The sequence below is a fragment of the Acomys russatus genome, chromosome 2 (assembly GCF_903995435.1).
Source record: "Acomys russatus chromosome 2, mAcoRus1.1, whole genome shotgun sequence".
Lineage (NCBI taxonomy): Eukaryota > Metazoa > Chordata > Mammalia > Rodentia > Muridae > Acomys > Acomys russatus.
Window position 1 is genome coordinate 101,122,450 of NC_067138.1, and position 26,238 is coordinate 101,148,687.

The following is a 26,238-nucleotide window of genomic DNA, read 5'->3' on the forward strand; positions in this document are numbered from 1 at the left end:
TTAGTAAATTTTGTTTTTCTGCCAAATTGTACATTCATCTAAATTTCCACAGCTCTGTAGTGTAGCCCCTGTTATCCTCTGGGCCTTTTTTTTTTTTTTTTTTTTTTCTGGCAGTGTTTGCCTTCTCCATGGATATAGCTCCTTTTTTCATCTGGGATATTTGTTATTTTTTTTTCTCATGTTTCCTGCCTTTTCCTGACCATGTTTTCACATTGACTCACTGAGTATTCATCTCAACTTCATTTTGCTCTTTCAGATTCATCTATTATTGCTTTTCATGATTTTCCAAGTATTCTGACTAGGTTGTTAATTTTCAGGCCTTTCCCCCAAAGAAACCCTTTTATTAAATACCACTTACACCATTCAATGCCTGCATATAAATGCTTTTCCCTTATTCCTGAACAAATATGTAGAACTGAGTTTGTTCATTATATTCATGCCCTTTAATTCTTCTGTAAGGCAATTATAACTATTCTTGTGATGTATGTATTTCTCCGGATGCTGAAAGTACAGTAACATATTTCAGCATAATTGCTCCAGCTCTCACAGTCTTTCCACCCCGTCTTCTACAGTGTTCCCTGGGCCTTATGTGTGGGAGGTTTTGTAGATGTGTCCCTTAAGACTGGGATTCAAGCTCTGCATTTTGATTGGTTTTGGTTTTGTGTAGTGGTCTCTGTCTGAAGTAAAGAGCAGTTTCTTTGTTGAGGTATAAAGACTACACTTCTCTATGGGTATAATTATGTATGCTTATAGATTGTTGTTGGGGATCATGTTGATTTAGTAAATTAATGGTTGTAATTTCTCCCCCAATAACCACGACTTTGCTAGCGATGAGTAGTTAACTAGGTTTCCAGTATGAGGCATGGTTTTCCTCTTGTTGAGCTTGTCTATTGTTTACCACCAAGATATGTGTGCCGTTACTGCACACTTAGGGTGAGTGTGTGTTGTCTATTGTTTACCACCAAGATATGTGTGCCGTTACTGCACACTTAGGGTGAGTGTGTGGTTCACAGGCATCATTGCGGATTGCTGGCTGCTTCTCTCCTTTGGAGGCCTGCATGATGCTTTTTGGTACCACAAAAGCTAGTCCTCTGGAGGGGACATTCAGGTCAGTTCCTGCTCAGGGGTCTGCGAGCCCTGTGTCTGATGTGCATGTGTCTTCAGCAATAGGGACCGACTCTCTGCATTTGGGGATAATTCATACGGAACAGCAATAGTCTATATGTTTTAGGGAATCTCTCAAGACATACCTGATCAACAGCTCAAAAGAGGCTTCTGGTGTGTAGTGTCGAGGTTGTTATGTGGTCTTCGGCTATGGAGGGAGCACTGTCAGCCCTGCGGTATTTTGTTCCAGCAACACAGACTAAGACATGCCCCTTAATTAATCTTTGACTTTGAGGCTTTACATAAATTTTTTCAGTTCCAAGCCTTCCTTGGGTTTTTTTTTTTTTTTTTTTTTTTTTTTTTTTTTTTTTTTGTTTTTGTAATATAGCATGCCTGTTGTGCTTCCAGAAAACTCTGTATTACAACCGTTGTTTATATCGTCATCTGTTTAGACTAAATATGTTCTCATCTATGTGTGGATACACACATGCATAAGTATTTGTGTTTAAGCCCATACAAATAAACATGCACACATGTAAGTGTGCATACATGGAGAAAGAAAGATGATGTGAACAGCATGGATGTTTATCAGTTATCTGATTCCTCTGGCTTCTCTTCTCTGTTCTGACACAGCTACTCTGAACCAGTGGGCAAATTCTGTGTTTTCTCAAACGTTGTCCTCAGAAAGCATGTGTGACCCTTGCATGTTGAAAATGTTTCTCTTTTCCCTTGACAGCTAAATAGTACTTTGTCTGGGTGTAAGATTCTCAGATTAGCCCTTCTTAGTGATCTGTACTTTACTCCCATGTTTTCTTCACTGCAGGGTTGTAGATGTAACTTCTTCAGCTTGCTTGGGTCCTTTGGTTTTGCAAGCAACTTAGTGTTTCCGTCCGGAAGCGTGTATAATTTTGTTTTGCTCTTGAAATTCAAGTATTTCCTGAACTTAATGAGAGCTTTTAATCTGCAGGTTTATGTTTCACTTTGAGGAGCCCAGTACTTCATGCATTTGCTTATAGTATAGTCCTCATCTCTCCTGTTATTTATTTTTTTTTCTAGCTCTTAACAATCCCTTCTGTGAGTCCTGTGTTTCTCACATTAGGAGCCTTGCTGTGCCCCTCCCTTTGCTATTCCTGTCTTCACGCCTCCCCTTCTTCCTATGAGACATTCCCTTCACCTTCTAATCCAAGGCCATTGAGTTGGTTTGCACCCAGGCCAGTGGTGGTTCGTCTGTAGAAAACTTTCTATTTCCTATTATCGTCACTCGTGCCTGTGTGTGTGTGTGTGTGTTTTGGAAGGGACGTGCATTTGACACAGCTCATATGTGTAACCTAAAGGACTACTTACTTGTTTGTATCACTTCTCTTTTTCTACCTTTATGTGGGCCTGGGAATCACAGTCAAGGTGTCAGGTTTACATAGCAGGTACCTTTATCTGCTGAGCCATCATGCCAGCCTGGAAAATTTAAGCTTTAAATTAAAAAAAAATTTTTTTTTAATTACTTTTTTTTCTTCTAAGAACATTTTCCAATATTTTCCTCCTCATCTCTTGTGGTTCACATCATTGGTATGTTTTCCAAATAGTTTCATGGTTTTCATGATTTCTTCTTCAATGAGATCTGCCTCTTCTGGATGTTCTAGATGTCTTCTGTCAAGTGACCTTGTGTCTTATACCATGCCCAACTATAGCACTGTGTTGTATCTTGTGTTGCATTGTGTTATTTTGATACTAATGGATCCATGTCTTTGATATTTGTATACATTTTAGAGTGCTTTAGCATAAAAAACTCCATATGAAAGATGCAGCACTCCTGTCTTGACATTTTGGCTGACTGTGAGGAAACTGGCCAGCAGAGCAAGTTGCCCAGTAAAATACTTTGGGGGTTGTCAAAGCCTTGATTTTAGTAGAAGCTTCTGGGCAAGGCGCACTATTTATTCTGCCATTAGTACGTTGTCTTTTTTCACTGATAAGATAAAAATCCTGTCTTTCTTCTAAAGAGTCACTCAGAGCCTGTGACCTCAGGTACACTCTTCAAAGGCTGATTTTGCTGCAGCAGGGACATCCCAGTAATCTATCAATGGATTCTAAAGAGATCCAAATGAAACAGGCCAGCTGTGCATGGTAGCTCATGTTTATAATCCTAGTATGCAGGAGGCTGAGGACCAAAATGGCCATGAGTTTCAGGCTGGCCAAGTGGGATAGAGAGACAGAAATACACACACACACACACCACATAGGCACACACACCACACACATAGGCACACACACACGCACACCACACACATAGGCACACACACACACCATACACATAGACACACACACACAGGCACACACACACATACACACACACAGAGAGAGTGTGTGTTAGAGTTGAATTATGAGAGAGAGAAGAGAGAGAGAGAGAATGGGGTTTCAGAGGAATCCATAAAATGTCCTGCCTCCTGGTTCAGTCATTTTCTTCCAAAGAATATTCTCAGGCTAGTATTCAGATGTACTGTAAGGTATAAAGGATTGCTATTCTTTCTCTTATTAAGGAAGTAAAATACATTTGCACTAGTTTACTTCAATTGTGAATTAATAATTGCTCAGCTGCAAACTGCCACCAAGTTTCAGTTGTTGAACCCAATGGTCATTTGGTTTCTGGAAGATTATTTTCTCTGAGCTCTGGCAAATGGTTCTAATCTCAACCGGACTCTCAGCTGCCTGATCCTAAAGGACACGGCAATGTAGGACCGTGATCTAAAGCTGATTAAGTTGACTCTTGTTGTCTTTCTGTTTCTCTGATGCCCCATGGCCTCGCTCAGCATGGGTTCCTCAGGGAAATGATGCAGGTTCAGGAAAACAAGCTGAAACACACAAAGTGTCAATATCAGATTTAGACCAGCAACTGCTCCACAATCATCCCTGAGTCATCCTTGGCCTAATGCAATCTTGAATCACTACCCAGAATATAGAAGGAGGAAAGGAGGCACTTAGGACAATGCAGGGGTAAAAGGATGAGATTCCACTGTCAAGGTGTAACACAGAGGGGTAAGGACATTGGGCCAAATCAACCTCTCTGCGCAATTTAGATTTACAGGTAATAACTTTACCTGGATCCTCAAAGGAGGGACCATGAGTTTGGCTTTGAGCTCAAAGGAAACTTTCACAAAGGAGCAACAGTGAACTGTATTGTTAGGAAGACTGAGACGTCTACCAAGTGGACAGAAATAAGGGCAGCAGCAACAGTTAACTAAGATGAAAGGTACTGCCAAAGTAGAGGTACCAGACTCTCTGTTTGTGGGGTGTTGGGCAGTGAAAACTTAGCCCATATGCTAGGGCCAGTGGAAACAATCCTTTAACCTTATCTTCTGTCCCTAGCTTTGTTCTTTCCAACAAACTATCAGAGCCCCCAGAGGTTAACATTGCAGATGTCAATGTAGGGCTGCTAGGCTACCATGTACTGCAGAGCATGCTTCATAATTGGCTCCCACCTTCATCCACTGCGGGAAAACGACCTTGCTTAAGTCAAGGGAATGAGTTTAGTATGTGCTTGAGTGCACACACACACACACAAACACACATACACACATACACACACATTTGTGCTAGTGTAAGCACTCCTTTAATGTTTTTTGGCCACTTAGCACAAGTTGGTTTATTCTGCTATCTATGTCATATCTAACAAATGTTTAATGATAAATGTCTCTTGCTTACTTTCAAGGCCGACCACAGAATGTTCTTTCCTCTGTGGAGCGCGCCTTGATAATTGCTTCCCCATCACTGCAACACCCCATTCCCAGTGCTAGGCTGCATCAGATGTTCCCACTAGAGCGTCTCATTTTCCTATGTACTTTCTTTAGAAAGCTTAGGGCTAATTGCACGATGGAATTTTATGTGTAATTCTTTGAGAAATGTCTGTCTCCTCAGCTAAACTTTCTGCTTCTGGATGTCAAAGACTAGGTCTTGTGTGTATTGCTTGCTAGGAAGGCCTACCATAGCACCAGGATCCTGACAGCCAGTAAATACCAAGTGAGGGAATAGTTCTGTATGACTGAATGGCTTACATCAAGACTTTTGGCCCATGAAGTGTGTTTTGGTTTGTCCTTAAAATGGCGGGATTGTGATCACCTTGCAACATACATGTGGCAATATGAAGAAATGTTTATAATGTTTCTGTTTAACAAGTATGCGTTAAGGCTAGACAGACACCTGTGTGAGCTAGGTCATAGTCAGTCATAGACAAGAAGGATATTTTGTGATAAAAGGTACCTGTTTTAGTGGGAACAGTGGAGAGAGAAATAAGCATATAGCTACAGCGGTCCCTTATAAGGCAAGGATGTGTCCAGGTAGGCCTGTGGAGAAGAGGCTTTGGGCTCAACATGCTCTCCATTGCGGCTCAGATGCATGATGGGAAGGCCATCCCAGGAAGAAGAATGAGAAGTGAGAAAGAAAGGCTAACTCCAGGAGAGTACCAATGACTGAGTACTGCACGGCAGGAAGGCAGGGATGGAACTGGAGAGGCAGACACAGACATAGGAGTTCATGAGAACATTGATATTACAGGTTTATAAAGCTTGCAGTGGACAAAATATGGAGAAACGGTTGAAAAAGGATAGGTAATACCTAGGAAAACACAGCTAATTACAGCGTGATAAAAGTCATGCTGTAAGACGCACTCTATGGGCTTGGGTGTGGATCTGTGGTAGAGAGTTACCTTGCACACGTAAGGCTCTGAATTTGATCTCTTATGCTGGCAAAATATGCATTCATACATAACATACATACATACATACATACATACATACATACATACATGTATACATACATGCATACATACATATACACACATGCATACATACATACACATATATACATACATGCATAAATACACATACATGCATACATACATACATACATATATACGTCATTTTGGGGGAGGTAAGAAAATAAATATTTAACCAGAAATTGGAGTTTTGTCTACTGTTAACACAAACACTAAGATCATAATAAATGGGACCTGGTGAAACTGCGAAGCTTCTGCGTGGCACTGGGCACAGCCATTCACACTCATACATAGCCTAATGAATGGGAAAACATTTTTACCTGCTATACATCTAATAGATGGCGAATGTCTAAATATATAAAGAGCTAAAAATAGACATCAAGAAAACGAATAACCCAGTTTTAAAAAATGGTGTACAACAATATGTCCTGTAAATTCTGTTGTCTCTTTAAATAAAACTTCTTGCTACTTAAAAAAAAAAAAAAGAAAGAAAGAAATTGGAGTTTTGTCTTAGGTTATATTTTGCACCATCAGGATGACGAAGGTTGGGAGAAGTCTTTCAGCTGAACATAGTGGAGCAGAGGCAAAGAGGCATACAAGAACATGGCTTTTTCATACATAAGGGTTATTTTTAAAGAAGAATTATAGGATACTAAGGGTAGCACTGAGAAATGAAGCTATAAGGAAAACATCTTTGAGAATTGAAGTATTGATTTAGATTATAGTGACACAGACATTATTTACTTTATAGCAGACATTTAAAAGAAACAGTTTTATTATAGAGAACTTGGAAGATGTATACAAGTAGGTGACATTGAGAGTCTTGACTCCATCTCTCTGCTCCAATGGCCAGCAGCCCAGGCCGGTCCTGCCCATCCACCCACAGCACCATTCACATCCCCTTCTTGTGTTATATTGAAACAAGCCTAAACACCATATCACTTCATACCGAATATTCCATATGGACATCTTAGTGATAAAGAGAAATTTGAATATAGCCATACCAGTGTTACATTTAAACATGAGACGTTTACTCAGTTTCATCAAATAACTAATTAGCATTGTAATTCAGAATTATCCCACATGTGTCAAATAGATGCGTATCTAAGTGTAAGTATTTATTTGCTGTGTTTGTTTGGTTGGGATACACTGCAAGACTGAGTCTGTTCTGAAAGTGAAAGGAGCTGGCCCTCACCATAGAGCCTGTTATTTAACAGGGATGCATGTTTAGTGTTTCCTCTGCTGCCACCACATGCCGAAGATACCAGGGTAGGTATTTGGTAAAACATGAAGGAAACTGGCTCTCATGATTGGTCCTACCTCTCTCCTGTTTTTCTAGGTCTCTCTGTTCGTTGGTGTGCAAATGGACATACTCAGCTGAGAAAGGTTGGGATGAGAGCTTCTGGAAGATGATTGGTTTGGAAGATCTCACTGGTGATAATTACAGCAAAATAGGTAAAATCATAGAAAATCCAAAGTGTGATCATTCATGTGTATATAATGAAGACATATTCGGGGTTTGTTTGTTTGTTTGTTTGGATTACATTATAAGAACTCAATCCATTTTTTTTCAAGTCGAGGTTTTTCAGAATATGTCAGCTGTGATGGATAAACCATGTCTTTAGACACCAATTTTCTGACTTGAATGAACTGGGCAGAAACACACCTTGTGAAGATCTGTCTTGAAATAGAGAACCCATAGCGAACTGACTCAGGGTGATCGGGCAAGGAGCAGCCAGGGTTACGTCATCAGGGCGGTGCGTAGGGATCATTTCCAGAAGTAGGAAAACCATTGCATGGATTTGGTCCAAGAAAAAACACAAAAGAAGAATAAGAAAAAAAGTAAAATTGAAAGGTCAGAATTAGAACAATCAAGAACAAGACAGAAAATAGAACGTGAGCCAATGCTTGCTGAGTCACGGACTCCCAATTTTATGTGGCGCTAACTAGGTAAGACAGATGTGCGTGGATGGTAGGTGCTTACTGGGTGCAGGTTTGAGTATCAGGTAAATATAATTACGACACACTACCCTTTAGTGTGTATAGGATCATTTCACAGGATGGTGTTTATTTTGTATAGTTACTACATATTATTCTGGTAAGCAGTTGCTATTTAGGTAACTGGTCATACCTGCTTGAATAGAAATTTCTCTTAATTGGTTTAATATACTGGCTATAGTATTGTGACAAGATCTAAAAGTGTACTGTATTATGAAAGACATTTCTCTCTAATGGAAGACAAAAGAAGTAAATGGCTATTAGTGCAATTCTGTTGATCTCTTATAAGTTCCCAGCCAGAAAAAGGAAGAAACAACATGACTTAAGAATCATGACTCACATTCCCTTAAAGGCAGTAAAACCTCACTTCTGATTACTGCTTGTTGGCCAGCACACACTCAGTGGACCCCACTGTGCTACCAAACGGATCAGAAAATGGAATTTTTATTGGCTGGGTAGTCATGTGCCGACCTATGTTCCTACTGAGATGTGAGAATTGTGTTTTTAAATTGGTGGGCAGTAAGTAGCTGTTGGTGCAGCTTCTGAGCTCCTTAGACAGGGTTTGCATACCTACTTTCCTCTGGTAGAATCCTCATCGTGGTTCTATGTCACGGGAAGCAAATATGTAGAATGCAAGTGATCTGTCCCACTTGTACTAGTGGACTGTGGAGAAAGGAGCAGAGCCAGATGGTGAGCAGAAGAGACCACTGGGGCATCTGAGGACCGTGAACAGAAGAGACCACTGGGCATCTCAGGACCGTGAGCAGAAGAGACCACTGAGGCATCTCAGGACCATGAGCAGAAGAGACCATTGAGGCATCTCAGGACCGTGAGCAGAAGAGACCACTGGGCATCTCAGGACCGTGAGCAGAAGAGACCACTGAGGCATCTCAGGACCATGAGCAGAAGAGACCATTGAGGCATCTCAGGACCGTGAGCAGAAGAGACCACTGGGGCATCTCAGGACCGTGAGCAGAAGAGACCACTGAGGCATCTCAGGACCATGAGCAGAAGAGACCATTGAGGCATCTCAGGACCGTGAGCAGAAGAGACCACTGAGGCATCTCAGGACCGTGAGCAGAAGAGACCACTGGGGCATACTCAGGACCGTGAGCAGAAGAGACCACTGAGGCATCTCAGGACCATGAGCAGAAGAGACCATTGAGGCATCTCAGGACCGTGAGCAGAAGAGACCACTGAGGCATCTCAGGACCATGAGCAGAAGAGACCATTGAGGCATCTCAGGACCATGAGCAGAAGAGACCACTGAGGCATCTCAGGACCATGAGCAGAAGAGACCACTGGGGCATCTCAGGACCGTGAGCAGAAGAGACCACTGAGGCATCTCAGGACCATGAGCAGAAGAGACCACTGGGGCATCTCAGGACCATGAGCAGAAGAGACCACTGGGGCATCTCAGGACCATGAGCAGAAGAGACTACTGGGGCATCTCAGGACCGTGAGCAGAAGAGACCACTGGGGAATCTCTGACTCAACTGCAGTCTTCAGAAGATCTGGGCTGGTAGAGAAGGCCCGGAACTTAAGATGAGGGAAGAAAGAAGAAAGCTCATCAGCTGACTTCTAGCTTTCCTGTTAAGTGATTTATATACATTGTTCTACGTTGGCTTCATAAAACTTAACTTAATATTCTCTTCACAGATAGGAAGCAAGATTAGGTTCGTTTAACCACTTTCAAGATTTACAGGTTGTGTCAGCATTTTCCTTCCTTCTCTGGGACGTTCTAAGCTGGGGGAGCCGACGTCCTTCTACAGTGGCCTCTGATAGTGTTAGTCAGCACTAGACTATGTGGCACTGGACTGGGGCAAGCACCCATAGCTGGGCCAGGGTGGGGATAAGGTGGGATCTGTCTGAGCAGAGTGCTCTGGGAGACAGTGGTCCTAGTCCCCTCCTTCCTTTACAGCACACAGGCTTTGTTTCACACAGGTCAGCTTGCTTACGGATGAGAATCAGAGGCTGATAACTTCGAAGCGTGAACCAAAGCCCCACGTCGGTCAACATCACTGCTTTGCTCTGTAACACACATTTTCACTTTAGTTGGTTTAGTCATTTTGAAAATCAGTGTTGCCCACTCCCCTTCCAGAAGTCAGTTTCTCCTTGAACAGTCCCATGGCGAGTGAAGCACGGATGACCTGTTTATAGGTCCTGATTTTATACTAGGCTGTGGGCTTGTTCACACAGCGGTTCACCGTTCATCCCTGGAGACCACATCCTCCCCTGAGGATGTGCCTGCTGCTGCACTGGGAGACTGTGTGACTGGGAGTGGGTAAACTGAGATGGCTGGTCTTAGGGCCTTAGTGCTTTCAGCTGATAAAGGCTATAGAGGGTAATTCCTGGTTTTAATAGCATCTTAGGTGATGCGGATCCACCTTAAACTCTTTTTGGTCACGTTGATAATTTTTTTTCTACTCTTTTACAAGATATATGTTCAATTACTATATTAGTTTGACTAGTAGAGCAATAGTCACAAAAATATTAATTAAAAGTCCATAACGTTGACCTAGCCGAAAATTTCCAGAGTAACTTTATTAGATTTTTGCCTGTTAAGTTAATGTATTTTTAAAATAAATTTGGAAGGAGGCATATCCTGAGCTATAATTTAGCAGGATACAAATTAAAACTCAGTCATGCATCAGAATTAGCTGTATGGTGTTTCTTTTGATTTTCCTTTCTGGTTACTTGAGCTTAGAGTTTCAATGTGAACACAAAGCAGAAGACTTTTAAGAGGAGAGTTTGCATTTCAGAAATACCTCTGGAAGCTTCTTCCAGAATCTTTACAGTTCTTGGAACTATGAAAGATGAGTCGTCTCGGAAGTGTTCCGTCCAGCATTAAACACTTCTTGTGGCCTCATTGCCCGTCAAGATGTGGGCAATGTGGCACGAAACCTTTTAGCAGATTTGAGCATCAAGTGCCATGGATTTGAGTATTAATACAATTACCATAATTTTCTCCATGTGGAGCTTTTAGCCAAGTCTTTACCAGCTTTCTTTGGCTCGAGCTGTAAATAAATGTTTTCCCTGAAAACTGAACACCTCAGCAATGGAGAGTCTTATGAAGGAACACTTTTGTAATAAATTATTTATGAAGTATCAATTAGTGATCAAATGTGGTATTTATATGGTGTATCTCAAGGACAAGGCAGACAATTGTTATTTGGTCATTTTGTTATGGAATATTATAGAAGGTTGAGAAAACAATCTTGTGCGTTAACAAAACCTAATAGAAATGTATGTAGAGACTCTTGTTGTAATGTGACTGATGGAAAAAGCACAGCCCACTGTCTGTCCCCTCCCTCCCTCCTCCCCTCCCGTCCCTTCAGGGCCTCTCTCTTCCTTTCTTTTTTAAATAGGGAATTATCTACCCATAGTTCAATAAAATGATCTGTGTCAGTAAATTCTGACCTTTCATTCCAGGCAAATCGTTCCCTAGTCACCTATTTCATCCCAAATGTCTATCAGGAGCAGGCAGGCAGGAAATGTCAGCAGGGGGACAGATCCTTAGGAAGAGAGGCCAGCTCACACCTGTTTCAGTCTGTTATCCAGGCTCCCTTCCGGCAGGTCTCAGTTGCCCTTTTACTTCCAGGGAAAAGCGTTTGTTGTATTCACTGGAGTAGGCCATCTTTTGAAAATTATGGGACCAGCATGACTGAATTGTTGAGAGATTATTTGCACTTTAGCATGGTGTTACATCAAAAGATTTGGTGTGCTAGCTTATGGATCATTCATTATTGAGATCAGCGAAGCCTGGCAGTAAACAAATTCAGGGGCCAAGTAGACTCTGAAGTGAGAAATAGGAGGAAATCCGAAGCATATGTGGAAAAGAAACCTGCCTGAGAGCAAGGAGGCTGCAGTCTTATTAAACTGGTTTTCTTCTCCCAATCAGACCGTATTAAGTGTCATATACGGTGGGCACAGTCACCTGGCACAGAGTGAATACTGGGGAAATCCCTGGTGAATGAGTGAATAGTTGTTTAAATGAAGATGCTTGATTAAAAAAAATCTTTTCTTGTGTTTAGTTATTCCAAATGCTTAATGGAGTCTCTACCAAGTCTTTGAAGTAAATGATAGTTCTAGGTGATAGAGCTGACTTTATATGATAGTCAGTGCTCACAGAGACCTTTCATAACACTTAAGAACTCTGGGCAGGACAGAGACATTTCCAGGATAGGGACAATTTTAACAACAAACAAGTTTAAGAAGGTTGTGAATTTTACTTTTCCATAGGGTAACATAAACCCTGCAGCAAGTGACACAGTTTGTATATTTTTGCCCTGTAGATTCAAATTTTCAAGTGAAGACTGTTGATAAGTGACAAGTGTATGTTGGATATGTCAGTGCGCCATGACTCCAGTATTCCTTCTGAGTTCTAACTAGAATAAAACAGTGTCAGGGCCCACCTGAGGAGCCGGCAGTCTTGGCTTTAGCCAGGGTGAATGAACGACACTTGTGGTTCTTTTGCCTCTGCTTTCAATCCGGCCACACCTTAGGTTCTTTGTGCCACTGACACACCTATCTGCTGGACATCTAGGAAGCTGGAACAAAGAGGAAACAGATCTAGTTCCCTTCTTCTGGTACAAGAGTCATTTGATTGACTTGCTTGGTTCCTGGGCTAAAGGAGCCCACTGGTGACTGGTAAAGAGACCTTGGCAAGCCTGCACCTACAATGTATCCATGATGCACCCCTACCTGTCTGATAGATCCCTAGAAGTGTCACATGGTTTCCAAGAGGCACAGATCAGATAAGGGATTCCTCGTGTTCTGGATGGACTTAGTGAGGGGCAGGAAGCCAGAAACGGGAGTGTTATGTCAGTGTCATTCTGTCCCGGAAGAGACCAGAGAAGGTCCCTTAGTAGTTATATTCCTCAACGCTTTCTACTAGTGTGGTGCGGTTCACAGCTGTGGGGCCTATAAATCCTTTTTAAGCTATGAGCATACAGTGTTTTAAATCTTCCTGTTAGAATAGGGCATGCTGCCAAGGGCTTGGCCATTTGTTCGGTTTGTTCATGAACAATGTGATGTGTGGTCACCACTCTGTCTTTCACGGGCTCCTCTCAGCCCGTTGCTGCCACTCCAACTTTGTGACTTGTTATTTTAAGTAAACTTTGTATTAAATACATTGGGAACCCTGGAGAGCCTTTGGCCATAGTTAGTTGTAGCCTTTTATTTGTTATGTGGAGCCTGTCACACTATTTATCTCCCATGACCAGAAGGAAGGTCACCAATTGTCCCAGACTTTGCCTTCCCAGTTTCCTCTGAGCCTTTTTTATTTTGCTGTGTTTAAAAAAAAAAAAAAAAAAAAAAATCACCATTGTTGTTCCTGTCTGTCTTATGCAACTTTGTCTTTCTAATTTTTAAAGAAAAAGAAATATTCTCTGAATATTATACGCACTAGGTTTATCCTATCTGGTCTGTCTTCTGCCTGAGGGAAATGGCCTGGAGCCGTGGCCTATCCAATAGTGTATGCATGCAGCTAGCCAGTGGTTTCTGATCGCCTCCCATGTGTTAGCTGCTAGAATAAGTGCACACAATGAGCTTGAAAGGAACCTGGTCCATCTGTTTGGAGATCTCTTGTCTATTCAGGAAGATGGATAAACAGACAAATCAATGCTATCAATATTTCTAATAAGAAGGCAGAAGAGGTGACCCAGCAGTTAAGAGTGTGTATGATTCTTACAGAGGACCTGGGATTTCAGTTCCCAGCACTCACGCTGGGCAGCTCTCAGCTGCTTGTAACTACAGCCCTTGAGGGGGTAGGGGGAGGCTGTCTGTCCAACACATCTGGCTTCTGAGGCCACTTGTACTCATGGACATATATTTCCACACAGACACACCTACATGCCTATATTTTAAAATCTTTTTTAAAAAGGACATTTAATGTGTATTTGACACCCTATCCCGAATACCATAGAGAAGTGATATTGGTGGTGTTGGTGATACCAAGGATGTCTTCTCATGAAGTGGTTCTGGGAAAAATGCGAGTGCCCTTTAATAAGAAAAGAAGGAATGGCTCCTGGAGCAGAAGAAACATATGCAGAGATGTGGAGGCATGAAAGAATGGAGTGTGCTCAAATTTCTGGGTAGGATAGGACAGGGGATGGGGCACTGATTGATGCCTTGTGGGACTTCTGCCCTTGAGGATAGGCCACTAGTAAGCGCTTCAGCATAGTGGCATCTGCTTCATTGCTTTTAAGAGATGATCCAGGTACTACGTATGCCAACCTGAAATGGTGGGTGATAGGCCGCTGTAGGCATATGCCTGTAGCATCTAGGAAGATGAGTGCTTGTCTGTGTATTGCCCCCCACCATTTCACTTTGTAATCACATACCATACCCTCTCTCCTGTCTGTAAATGTCTTCTGTGAAGTGTGAAGATAAGTGTGATCTCAGGTGACCCAGGGCATGGTGTAAGCAGCCTGCAGGAGCCTTAGCTGTTATCACTTTGAACCATGCCTTGGCACCTGGTGGACAGGAGCACTCACTTCCCAGCCTTCTTCCAACATCCCACCCCCACCCTTTAAGTTCTCAGAAATACCATACTGGCTGCTGTCCCTTCCAGGAACAGCCTCAGAGAGTCTGAAGGACAAGGGAGCAGTGATGACCACATCATGATGTCATAATGGCAAGTAATGGTTTTCAGAAGCCTTCTGGGTCTGCAGTGTTCCTTCCTACAGTTTGGCATCTGGAAGGCAATTGGGAACTCTCCAAAGTGAGGTTAACCCTTAAGTTTCCTTCATTCTCCTAAAACAACAAAACAACAAAACAACAACAACAACAAAGTAGTGTCTTCCCAGAGCTAGAAGGACTAATGAGGATCTTGTTCTAGCACCCTCAATTTGTAGATAAGAACTGAGCCTCAGAGATGTGGAATGAATTTTCTTAATTTTGCAGCGTTTTAGAGACACAAATGAGACTAGAAATTAGGCCTATTACATCCCCACTGGCCACTACCAAGCTCGTGTCCCTATGATTTTGACCATTCTATGCCAACTCTTCTATGTGAGGTTTTCCAACAGTGTTGCTTAAGAAGGCAATCTAGATGCTGTAAGCTGAGTGGGGCAAGCCCCTCACCAAGACTGTAATTCAGGTCAGCTGACACACCCAAGGCCCTCCTCAGCAACGTTAAGCTCTGCCCAGGTAACCAGCGGCACTTGAATCTGGGAGCATAGTATAGTATAGTAATCTCATAAAATGCATAGTAATCTCATAAAATGACTGACTGACGTACACAAGTAAGAATAATTAAGTAACTTATTAGTTATTTCCTATTTTAAGGATGTTCCTTATCACCGCGTTTAGACTGGCCTGGTTTCAGTTCTGGGTCGGCTACCCATGAGCCATATAAATTGTGCCATATGCAACTTGAGCTCTTTGAACCACAACTGGTATATTGCAAAGAGAGGTGAGTATACAGGGCAATCTCCTGGCACGCAGCAGTTTCCTGGCAAGTACTTGTTCCTATTACAAGAACTGTCCATTCCTCTGAACATGAATCCTCCATATGACAGGTCAGATACGCTAAAGATAGGACCCTGGAATAATTCCCATAATTATTGCCAAAATCTAAAGTTTGGAAATACCTTTTTCTAAACTACCCTTGGGACCACACAACCTTTTTCCAAGCAAGGTATAAGATAGACCCTGAGAAGTTATCTTAACCTGCAATTCCAGGCCTGTCTAAATTCTTCAGTTAAATATGACTAGAGACTTTTCAAACTGTTGTTTCATTAATTTATCACGAACTGAATGGCATATTGCCATATGCATATTAAAAGTACAAATTATTTTGGTGATAATTAGGGAAAATCCATGACTAATGTTCCTAAAATGCTTTACAACTTTTAAAGACTATTTTTCTTTTTGTTGTTTATTTTTCCATAAAACTTTCAAAATGAGTTTAATTTCTTTATCATATTGGGGGAATCCAGAAATCAGGAGCTTTCAAGTGAGAAAGGCTTTGAGTTAAGCCCTAGATACAATGCTGGCTGGCTGTATAAAATGAGCAAGATGCAGACCGTCTCTGAAATTTGGTTTCTTCCCTTATAATAATACTGAAGGGCTGTGATGGACAGGGATGGTGTATGTAAAATGTGTGACTTCTGAAAGGGACTCAATAAAATAGGACCAAATCAACTCACAGGGCACTCAATAGCATATACAATTGTATAATACAAATAGGCCCATCACTGGACTGCTGTCAGGCCCAATCCAGGAAAGAACCCTAAAGGGCTTTGATAATTATATTCAAAGGAGAAAGACTACAGGAAGTGGGCTCATGATATGCAGGATAAGGTTATATTAATGACGGAATAGCTTTTCATTTCCTCCGTAACTCTAGTTTACTGACTCAATGTGATGCACTCTGTTGTACGCTGAGAACACCGAACTAAAGGGCTTGAGGTTCCTAATTTGTATATCTAACATCTATACGCTTAGAGCATTATAAGTCACTGCAGTGCTCCTGTGATAAATACTATAAAAATAGGAAAATGGGGCTTTCAAAAATATATATTTATGAGATTGTTCTGCTTAAACTAAGCTGGGATGCATTCAGACTGTGAATGGGGTCAAAACAGTGCTTAGACAAGGGGATTAGGGGAGAGGGAGGGAGGGAGAGAGAGAGAGAGGGAGGGAGAGAGAGTGAGTAAGGGGGGGACAGCTCATGGAAAGGAAGCCAGTGTGGCTACAACCAAGAAGGTGCAAGGTGAGAGTGTATGCAAGGATGCTGAAATTATGATCTAAGAAAAGTCGCTTCACAAGAAAAATGAAACTGGGTTTCACAATCCCTTCATTGGAAGTCTTCTCTGGTTGTGGGAGATAGCCATTTCAGGTTCCATATCTGTTCTTGATTGTATTGAAGGACATGTAGGTTGTTTCCAGTTTCTGACTATTATGAATAAAGCTACTATAAACATACATGAGCAAGTGTCTTTGTGGTATGGTGGAACACATTTTGGGTATATGCCCAGGAGTGGTATAAACTTTTGAAGACATAAACACTTAAGACACGGGACTCAAGTTATTTAAGCTGGATCTAACCCGAAAGCCTTCTTATGATCTAGCTTCCAAAGTACCTGAAAATACCATGCAGGTTGCCAAATGAAGAAAGCTGTCACTAGTCCTACCCAACTGTGACACCTATGAGCCACAACACTGATCAGCATTGCAAGATATTCCTAAAGGTACAATAGTTGCGCTCATATCTTAATGATAACCAGCAGCTACATAATTAGACTTATAGCCAACTCAACAGGAAGAAAATCATGCTTGGTACTTGAACCTAGCCCAATTCTCAGGGCTAGTGAGGTCATGAGGAATTTAGAAGAAAATCCACAGATAAGTGTACCTACTACCTATCATCAAAAAAGCATCTCTTTACAGCCAATGGAGACCATTACAGAAAACTACAGCAGTACACAATGTAGCCATCTATAGAGCCTAGCTCCAGTGTCTACAATGTAGCCATCTATAGAGCCTAGCTCCAGTGTCTACAATGTAGCCATCTGTAGAGCCTAGCTCCAGTGTCTACACTGTGTGCATCTATAGAGCCTAGCTCCAGTGTCTACAATGTATGCATCTGTAGAGCCTAGCTCCAGTGTCTACAATGTAGCCATATGTAGAGCTTAGCTCCAGTGTCTACAATGTAGCCATGATAGAGCCTAGCTCCAGGGTCTACAATGTAGCCATGATAGAGCTTAGCTCCAGTGTCTACAATGTAGCCATCTATAGAGCCTACCTCCAGTGTCTACAATGTAGCCATCTATAGAGCCTAGCTCCAGTGTCTACAATGTAGCCATGATAGAGCCTAGCTCCAGTGTCTACAATGTAGCCATCTATAGAGCCTACCTCCAGTGTCTACAGTGTAGCCATGATAGAGCCTAGCTCCAGGGTCTGCAATGTAGCCAGGATAAAGCCTAGCTCCAGTGTCTACATGTAGCCATGATAGCGCCTAGCTCCAGTGTCTACAATGTAGCCATCTATAGAGCCTACCTCCAGTGTTTACACCTACAAAGCCATTCCTGAGGCTTAATGGAAGATGGGGCAGAAAAATTTTAAGAGCCAAAGACAAGAAATTTTTTTGTGAGACTAGCTTCCTATGTAAGACCTGAGAAGTGACACTATCAGCAGCCATGCTAACTTAGATTGGGAAAAATCTCATGGGGTCCCAACCTTAGTAAAAAACTACAGATGGAAATGACAGCTGAGAGAAGGAGAATTAGCCTCTCCCAGGGATGAGCCCCATAAGTGTTTCTAGCCCTAAACTCATATATAAATAAACAACCAAAGTGAACTCAGCAAGTTGTATTTTATATTTTTGCACATATATGTAGAAATTATAATAATTTTTTTAAAAAGGCCATCAATTTGAAAGGGAGATGTGGACAGGGGCCATTGAAGGGGTTGGAGGGATTTTAATGATTAATTTATTCTCTCATATTCTCTCAAACTGACACCAGTTTCCCCTCCCTTCCTTTGCTCCCCACCTTGTCTATCCCCCACTTCCTCTCTCCCCATTCACTTTTCCTCTGTTTCCCTTCAGAAAGGGCAGGCCTCCCAGGGATATCAAGCAGACATGGCATATCAAGTTGCAATAAGCCTGGATGCCTCCTGTCATTAAGGCTGGATGAGGTAACTCAGTAGAAGGGCAGTAGTCCTAAAAGCGGGCAAAAGCCCCTGTTCCCGCTGTCAGGAGTCCCACAAAAACACCAAACCACACAACTATGACATATATACAGAGGGCCTAGGTTAGACCTATGGAAGCTTTCCAGTTGTAGGTTCAGTCTCAGTGAGTGCAGAGGAGGCTTAGCCCAGTGTTGACTAGCTTTCAACATTGCATGTGACACGCTGTCACTCTTCTGCCTCATTTTTCTTGGTCCCGCAGAAGGTAAGTGGTGACCTTGGCATCTAAGGTGACCTACTCTCTGACTCCATGTTTTTTCTACGGTTTCCCTCACCCCTGTTCTGTGAATTTTGACTTCTACATACCCATGACCTTTTCAATTTCTCAGCACAGAGCAACCTTTCTGAGAATCTACACCAGAGGTTGCTGCGGTGAGGTTGTCAGGTCACGGGTTGACTAATGACTTTTTCTAAGGCCTGCTGGCAGGAACTGCCTTGCTTTGAACCCTATTGATTCCAGAAGTTTGCCTGCTACTCAGACAGCGTCTGCAGGTCCTGGGGGGCAGTGAGTCACAGACGCACCTTTCCTGTGACCCAGCTGCTCTTGTGGTGAGCACAATGACTGTGATCTCTTTGTGGCATCATCAAACCTAGAAAGATGACATTAAAATTCTGTTAAAATTTCATGCCCTCTTAGCTATTGAAATGTACAGTGATGAGAGGGACCAACAAAATCACCCTATCAGTGTTCTCTCTCCATGCTCTTACTGCAGAGACTACTTAGGGGACAAGGTAATGATTTTATGAGGTTTATTAATACTTCATGTTCTTCTCCCCTTCCCCCACCTTTTCTATCAAGGACGTTGTATCTTGGCTTTAAACAGAAGCAATGTAACTGCCAGCGGATTGTTAGGAGGCAGAGTCCTTGCCTGTTCTGTGATGGGCGCCATGCACAAGGATCTGTTGACTCTTGCTCCTGGGAGAAAACATAATTTGTTTTTCAGATTTACCTTGGAGTAAGTGTAATGGAGCCATGCTGACATGAGTTTGCAACCTGACCCTGCCATGGGCTATCAAACATGTTACCTAACCTGTAAGGGTCTTATAGGGAAAGGAGTGTAGCTACCTGGTAACTTCAATGATTTCACATAAAGCCTTTTAAAAACATTCAACTAAAATAAATATTTGCATTATTTATCCTTTCCCTTCTACCCTTCTATGCCCCCATGTCCAACCTAAATTTATGAGTTTTTTCTTCAACCTTTGTATATAAATAAAACCTGGTGAATCCTTTCAGTGTTGCACATATATACATACATACATGCATGCATGCATACATACATACATATACATTTTTAGAGCAGAGCACTCAATGTTGGGTAACCAGTCAGGGAGCTAACTCCCTGGGAAAGAGCCATTCTCCCTCAGCAGTTTTTAGTTGGCCGTAGCTCTTCCTCTAGGGATGATATTCCTCCCATCTGCACCATGAGTTCCACTATTGTTCGAATTGTTCAAGTCCTGTTCAGGCAGACATACTGTTGAGATTTTTATGAGGGTAGTTTTCTCTGTAAGAGCCAGAAGGCACAATCTTACAGCAGCCTTCATGTCCTCTGGCTCTTAGAGTCTTTCTAGTCTTAAAATCCATGTAGTCTTCTGTGATGTTTTCTGAGACAAGTGCAGGAGTTGTTTTGCAGGTTTGTCAGCTGGGGGTAGGCACTGCATCTGAACAGTTTTGGCTTTTTATAATGGCCCCCTGCTGTTGCAAAAAGAAGCTTCTTTGATGACTGGTGAGATCTATAATTGCCTGTGGGTGTACAGATAAGTGTTTAGAAACAGTTAGGAATTAAACTGGTTTAAACCAGTTAGGAATTAAACTGGTTTACCAAACTGGAAGCTGCAGGTCATCTTCTAAGACCCGCACACTCACGAGCCATTCACAGGCGGCTGAGTTCAGGCGTGATTTTCCTCCTGTTAAGCAGGCCTTTGCTCCAATCAGATAGCTGTTAGTTACCATCAAGGTATAAATGCCACTATTGTACATTTAGGGATGCGTCGCCCTGCAGGCCATCAATGCGGTTTATAGGCATCCATATCTGGGTAAGACTATTGATCGCTTTCCTCTCCTAGCAGCTTTTACATCACCTTCTAGTCCTGTGAAAGCTAGTCCTCAGGGGAGAGGCCCTCTTAGTGTGTCCTTGATGAGGCCATCTTGTCTGGTATGAGAACCTAACCAATCATTAATTTTTGCTGAGTTTTTCTTAGTAATTGCTTTTATTTCCTCTGTTTCTTGTAGTTACCACATTGAGCGACTTCCACCATGTTCCTTAACCCCTCTGCTTCGCTGAGTGTGTAAAGCAAACTGGAGACGCGTTTGTAGTGGGCTTGTGAGCTCGCCTGCCTCCATCTCACTTCATTTTGGATCCTTTGTTCTTTACCTGTTTTGTCTTTTGTTATCTCTGCCTTCTTACTATAGGCGGTCTTATGCATCCTCTATGGCAGGTAGCACATAGAGAAATAGTTAAGAACACGGACACTCAGTCAGTATCTGGAAAATATCTGACAGGGTAGTAGAGAATGGTGACACAAATGACTGCCCTGGAGGAGAGGTAAGGCAGATAAATGGGGAAAGTAACGAGCTAGCGCCTTGGAGATGGGAAACGAGAGTGAGGGGCACAGCTTGGGAAGTGGGGAAGGATGGCAGCCATCAGCGTGACGGGCATTGGATGCTGTGGAGGTGGGTGATCACACTTAGAGAGAGAAGAGACATGAATGTAAGAAAGCGTCGAGGAGTTCTAATCCATGAGAGGCGTGGCTGAGGCTGCCTCCAGATATTTGTAAAAGCTGTGGGTGTAGTGAGGCCAGGAGTGTACCAAATGGGAAGGAAGGGTCTCCATGCCTGTAAGCCGAAGCTGAGGACTGACAGCTCCACTTGCACAATGACTTGGGAGCTGCGCTCATCCGTGTGTGCGCCGTAATACTACAGACTTGGACATCTGTGAAGACTAGTTCCCTGTGTCTCCCGGACTTAGAGGCAATCTGCTGGTGTCTGATATTGGTCCACTTGCTGTGTTCTTACATGGTGAAAGGCAGAGGGCAAGAGAGAGCAAACCCATCATTCCAAACTGTTTGCGTATGAGTATTAATGCACTCGTGCAATAGTCAGCATCTCCCCAAGAGACCTCCGTCCCATCTCCTTTTCTGGACATTGAGTTTGCAGCACATCAGTGTTAGTAGCCATATTCAGGCCACAGCAGAAACTTTCATGAAAGCGACTTTATTATAAGAGCAGGGCAGAAGATAAGGGTTGAGGAGTAAGTAACTAACATTTAATGAACATTCGCCACATGCTGCGCCTAATACTTTGTATGAATTATTACTTTATAGCAACCCAATGAGAAGTGGAGCAGCGCCTAACTCTGTCCCTTTTGCAAAGAGGAACGTGAAGCACGCGGAAGTGAACTGCATGACGTCACACAGTTGGCTGCTGCTTGACTATCAGTTCAGTCCAGGATAGAGAGGTCAGGCGCCATTGTGGAGCAAGGATGTTGAGACAGCACTTGAGAGATTTGGCTGTCAAGAAAGGAGCTAGAAATGGGATGGTCACTAAAGGAAGATGACTGTTCAAAATAAATGGAGTCCTTCATTGCCTGTTTGGCTGAGAGAACCACGTGACATTGTTTGGTTGGTGATAGGAGGTATCTAGAGATGCTTCTGGAATATGGGCACCAGAGAGAGAAGGGGCCGTCAGAGCTGGAGGAGGGAATCATTCTCGGGACAAATGCCGTGTTCAGTAAAGGAAGAAAGCAACTATGGTGAGAAGCTGGAAGCAGCTCCCGCTGGTGCTGGGTAGAGCTCCCCTCACAGAGTGTCTGCTTTCTTTGTGAAATGAGAGTAAGGTGGCCACTGAGGGGCTGATACAGAAGCAAAGGAGTCGGGGAGTTGGGAAGTGGAGAAGATATGAATAGAAGTCAGATACCCAAGGAGCAAGGTGGTTAAGGGAAAAGTGGAGGCCCGGGGGTGTTCAAAGCCTGGCAAGGGCAGCGTGAGTTCTTTTTGAGTCTACCTGGGTCCTGATTTTTCTCCAACATTTTGATTGAATGCAGATGGAAAAAGCTGGGGGTTTTGTTTGTTTGTTTGTTTGTTTTGCTTTGTTCTGTTCTGTTAATCATTGGGAGGAGTGGCAACCTGTTCTGCAAACCCTTGGTATCACTTTTCTCTCAGCCACCATATCCAATCCATTACAAGATGTTATCACGGACTGCCCTCCATGAACTCTGACTGCCTGCAAATGATGTCAGATTTGTTTTGCCCTGTCTCCTACCTTGCCTACTCAATGGGCTTCTAGAACATCTTCCTGTAGGGAATTGCTGCCTGTAGTCCGTTCTGCATGCTACAGGTGTATCTTTGATACTGACTTCCTAGCGTAACTTTGTCAAGTCTCTCTATTGTACATAGGAGGCCCAGAGGAGGTAGGGCTCTACCTAGGCCTGCCACAGTGTCACCACTGTTCCCTGCACTCTGTGAACTCCTGTCACCACAGTGCCTCTCTTGTGGCTCTGTGTTCTTGTGTTCTTGCTCCCAGTGTTGAATCCGTGCTCTTGGCAAAAGGACAGTGGCAAGGGCAAGGGCACACATGTGAACCTACTTCTACCTGCTTCCACTCTCAGGAGATCATCGCTGACCCCCTGCCTCATCTTACATCTCATGGCCAGAAGTTCAGTCCCTGCATACCACTCTCTCAGGGGAACCTGCGAAAGCATACAGCTTTCAGAGGTCGGTTTGCAGTATTCAATGTAACTAGAATAATCTAATTTAAAGAAAGGGAGGGCAAGGTGTGGAGTAGGTGGGCAACTTGAAGGCTCTTGGAGTGGCTGAGCCGGTTGGCCTTAGTATACTGCTGTCTGAGTATCAGTGTCAGGGCTCGGCATAGTTTCCCAGGGCAGATTTCAACAGGCTTGGTCCAGGTTATAGCTTCCGCTGTACAATGTTAACACCTTTGACTTTGAATTTACACAGCTAAGAGACTAAGATGGTGAACCAAACAGCCTTCCCACTTGGTTGCCCAGAGACTTTCCAAGGGGTTGACTGCCCAGTAAGATCTCAACCATGGGCGTATTGGAGAAACAAGTGTTTTCCCATGGGTCCCCATATATGCTGGGACCTGCTTCATGGAGAATATCTTATAAAAATTGATAGAAAAAAATCAATCTGTTTTATAGGCTTCTATATCCTGATGTAGATTCTAGCTCAGGACTCTGCTAACTACTTGGCCAGGGCGGTTGATTTGTTTCCCCGTACCATCGCCACCCCACTGTGTAAGCACTGGAAAAATACTGACTCCTATAACCAGATGCCGAGCAAGATGTGCACTCTTATAGTTACACTAAACTATTCAGAAAATTCAGGTCCTACAGGGTATAGACCAAGGCTTACAGAGATCCAAACAAATTGTTCATCAAATTGATGACTGTGTTTACTGAGATCTCTTTCTCACCAGCTGAGTCCTCTTCTGATGGTTAGGGTCTCCCAGGAATCGTTTTCCATACCAGCCTCATGTTAGAACCTCCTGTGGGCTCGCCAGGAGTTTTCTAAGTGAGGTCTGTAGCCTCCATGCTCCAAAGCTCTCCCGAGAGGCATACAAACATGAATCACCACGGACAGGTGTTCTCACACTTGAGCATGTGAGTTTGGTTGGTTATTTGAGACAGGGTCTTGTTATGTCATCGTGGCTAACCTTGAACTTGCAATAATCTTCCTGTGTCTGCTTCTCAAGTGCCAGAGTTACAGGTGTGCAACATTATACCAGCTTCCAGAGACTGCTTAAGGTTCTGGCTATGTTTCTCAAAGAATTATATTTCCTCAAAATGTATAGTTTCATTGAATGTATACAAATTACATCTATATATACACATATATGTATATATATAAACATGTCTATTAGATACATTATCTATTTATTGTAAGTACCAGAAATTTTTTTTTCTCATTTTACAGATAAAAAAAGTAAAGCTCAGTGAGGTGAGACATCACAAAGCTATAAATTGCTAAATTTGCATGTTTACCTAAAAAGTATAGAAATGGTTCTGAGAAAACAACTAAATTTCCTTTGAGGATCTCTATTTTCTCCTTTCTGAGCTGAAGGGACTGGGTTTTCTCACCAGTTCTCAAATGAGGGCTAATATAGGAACCACTCAGAGGACATCATAAAACTCCTTGCTTCCCCTCCCCTGCTTACAGTTTCTAAGTCAGGAGTTCTGAGTGGTGCCAAGAAATGACATTTCTAGCAAATCTCCAGGTAGCACCCACACCACCACTACCACCACCACCAGCAGCAGCAGCAGCAGCAGCAGCAGCAGCAAACTCCCACTTCTCCAGTCCCCTCAATCGAGGGATCCAAAACTCTTCAGAGAATGATGTTACACCTAGTCTGGCCAGATTTGACAGTTCAGGTAAATGCATTGTGGGTGCTGATGAAAGTCACTGCTTCCTGCACCAGTTTTCTTGTTGTTCTACTTGATGTCTGCTGAGTATAGCACGTGAGAGCTTCGCAGGTCTCTAGCATCTGCACTTTGGCTGCACGCTTGGTCCCTGTACGTGCTGTGCTTATAAACTGCAGAAGGTGATTGTCTCCTTACAGTTATTATCAAAGGACACTCAGAAAACCAAGTGTCTTCTCTGAGATCTGTGCTGATGACTTCCACTTTTATCTAAGATGGTTTTTGTTTTCCTACTATGGTGTTCAGTCCTAGAATTGTTTAGACTTTTTACCTTTTTTGAGTTACATTTTGCTGTTTAGAGTCGGCATGTGGCATTTCACTTAACTTTTGTCAGTCTAAAGATGGCCTTTCCATTCTAGGTGAAACCTTGGCTTTTCTAAAATTTGCATTTCATTTTTAGAACGTGAAGACTGTTTAAATCAAAAGCAGGAGCAGACGCCCTCACTATTATTCCAATTTCCATGAAATTAGAAGTTCTGGGGAGATGAATTCAAATAGTCACCTCCATCCTGAGCCTTGCCCCCAGCAATTTAGCTCCTTTAAAGAATAAAAGATGCAGCGTCCTCAGAGTCCGCTATGAAAAGAGAGAATGGAAGGACAGAGCACAGTGAGATGGCTAGCACTGCTCTTTAAATTTTTAATTAAAAAGTTTTCAGGAATTTCATATGAAAGTATGTACTCACATTATTCCTGATCCCTCTCCTCCTCTAGCATGTTCCCTGCCTGGCACGCCCCATCAAAGCCACACACACACACACACACACACACACACACAGCCTTTCTCACTGTCTCCCTCTACTGAATACCTTTAGTGTACTTAAGGATTATTACGTGGAATTATCTGACCTATGGGGTCTTATCCCTGTGCAAGAATGATTGATCATCTCTCAGCAGCCATCAGTTACCTGTAGCCCTTCATCTGGAGACAGGGCCTTTTGAGATTTCTCCCGTCCACGTTGGCATGTCCAGTGGTGTTGTCATTACACGGGTCCTGTTTAGATGACTGTATTCTTGAGGTTTCAAGGGCGCAGCTTGCCTGCTATATCCAGAAAATACCATCCCTCGCGAAATGTCTTGCTCCTCCGTTTCTTACTTCTTTCTTTCTGCCTCGTCTTGTGCGATGTTCCCTAGATTTTGGGACTATGCTGTAGATGTATCATTTGGGGTTGGCATCTCATGGTTTGCAGTTCTCTTGATGAGTTGTGAATTTCTATAATTGTCTCTGTCTGCTGCTGCTGCTGC

The 26,238-nt window shown here is 42.8% G+C and overlaps 1 protein-coding gene across 3 annotated transcripts in view; it reads left to right on the forward strand.

The window, feature by feature from the left end:
• Positions 1–26,238, forward strand: part of Fggy (FGGY carbohydrate kinase domain containing) — a 364,828-nt gene that overhangs the window by 102,317 nt on the left and 236,273 nt on the right. For all 3 annotated transcript variants that reach the window (XM_051164348.1, XM_051164353.1, XM_051164357.1), the window contains one exon: positions 7,206–7,321. In XM_051164348.1, coding sequence (XP_051020305.1) covers positions 7,206–7,321 — 116 coding nt within the window. The remainder of the gene's footprint in view (positions 1–7,205; positions 7,322–26,238) is intronic.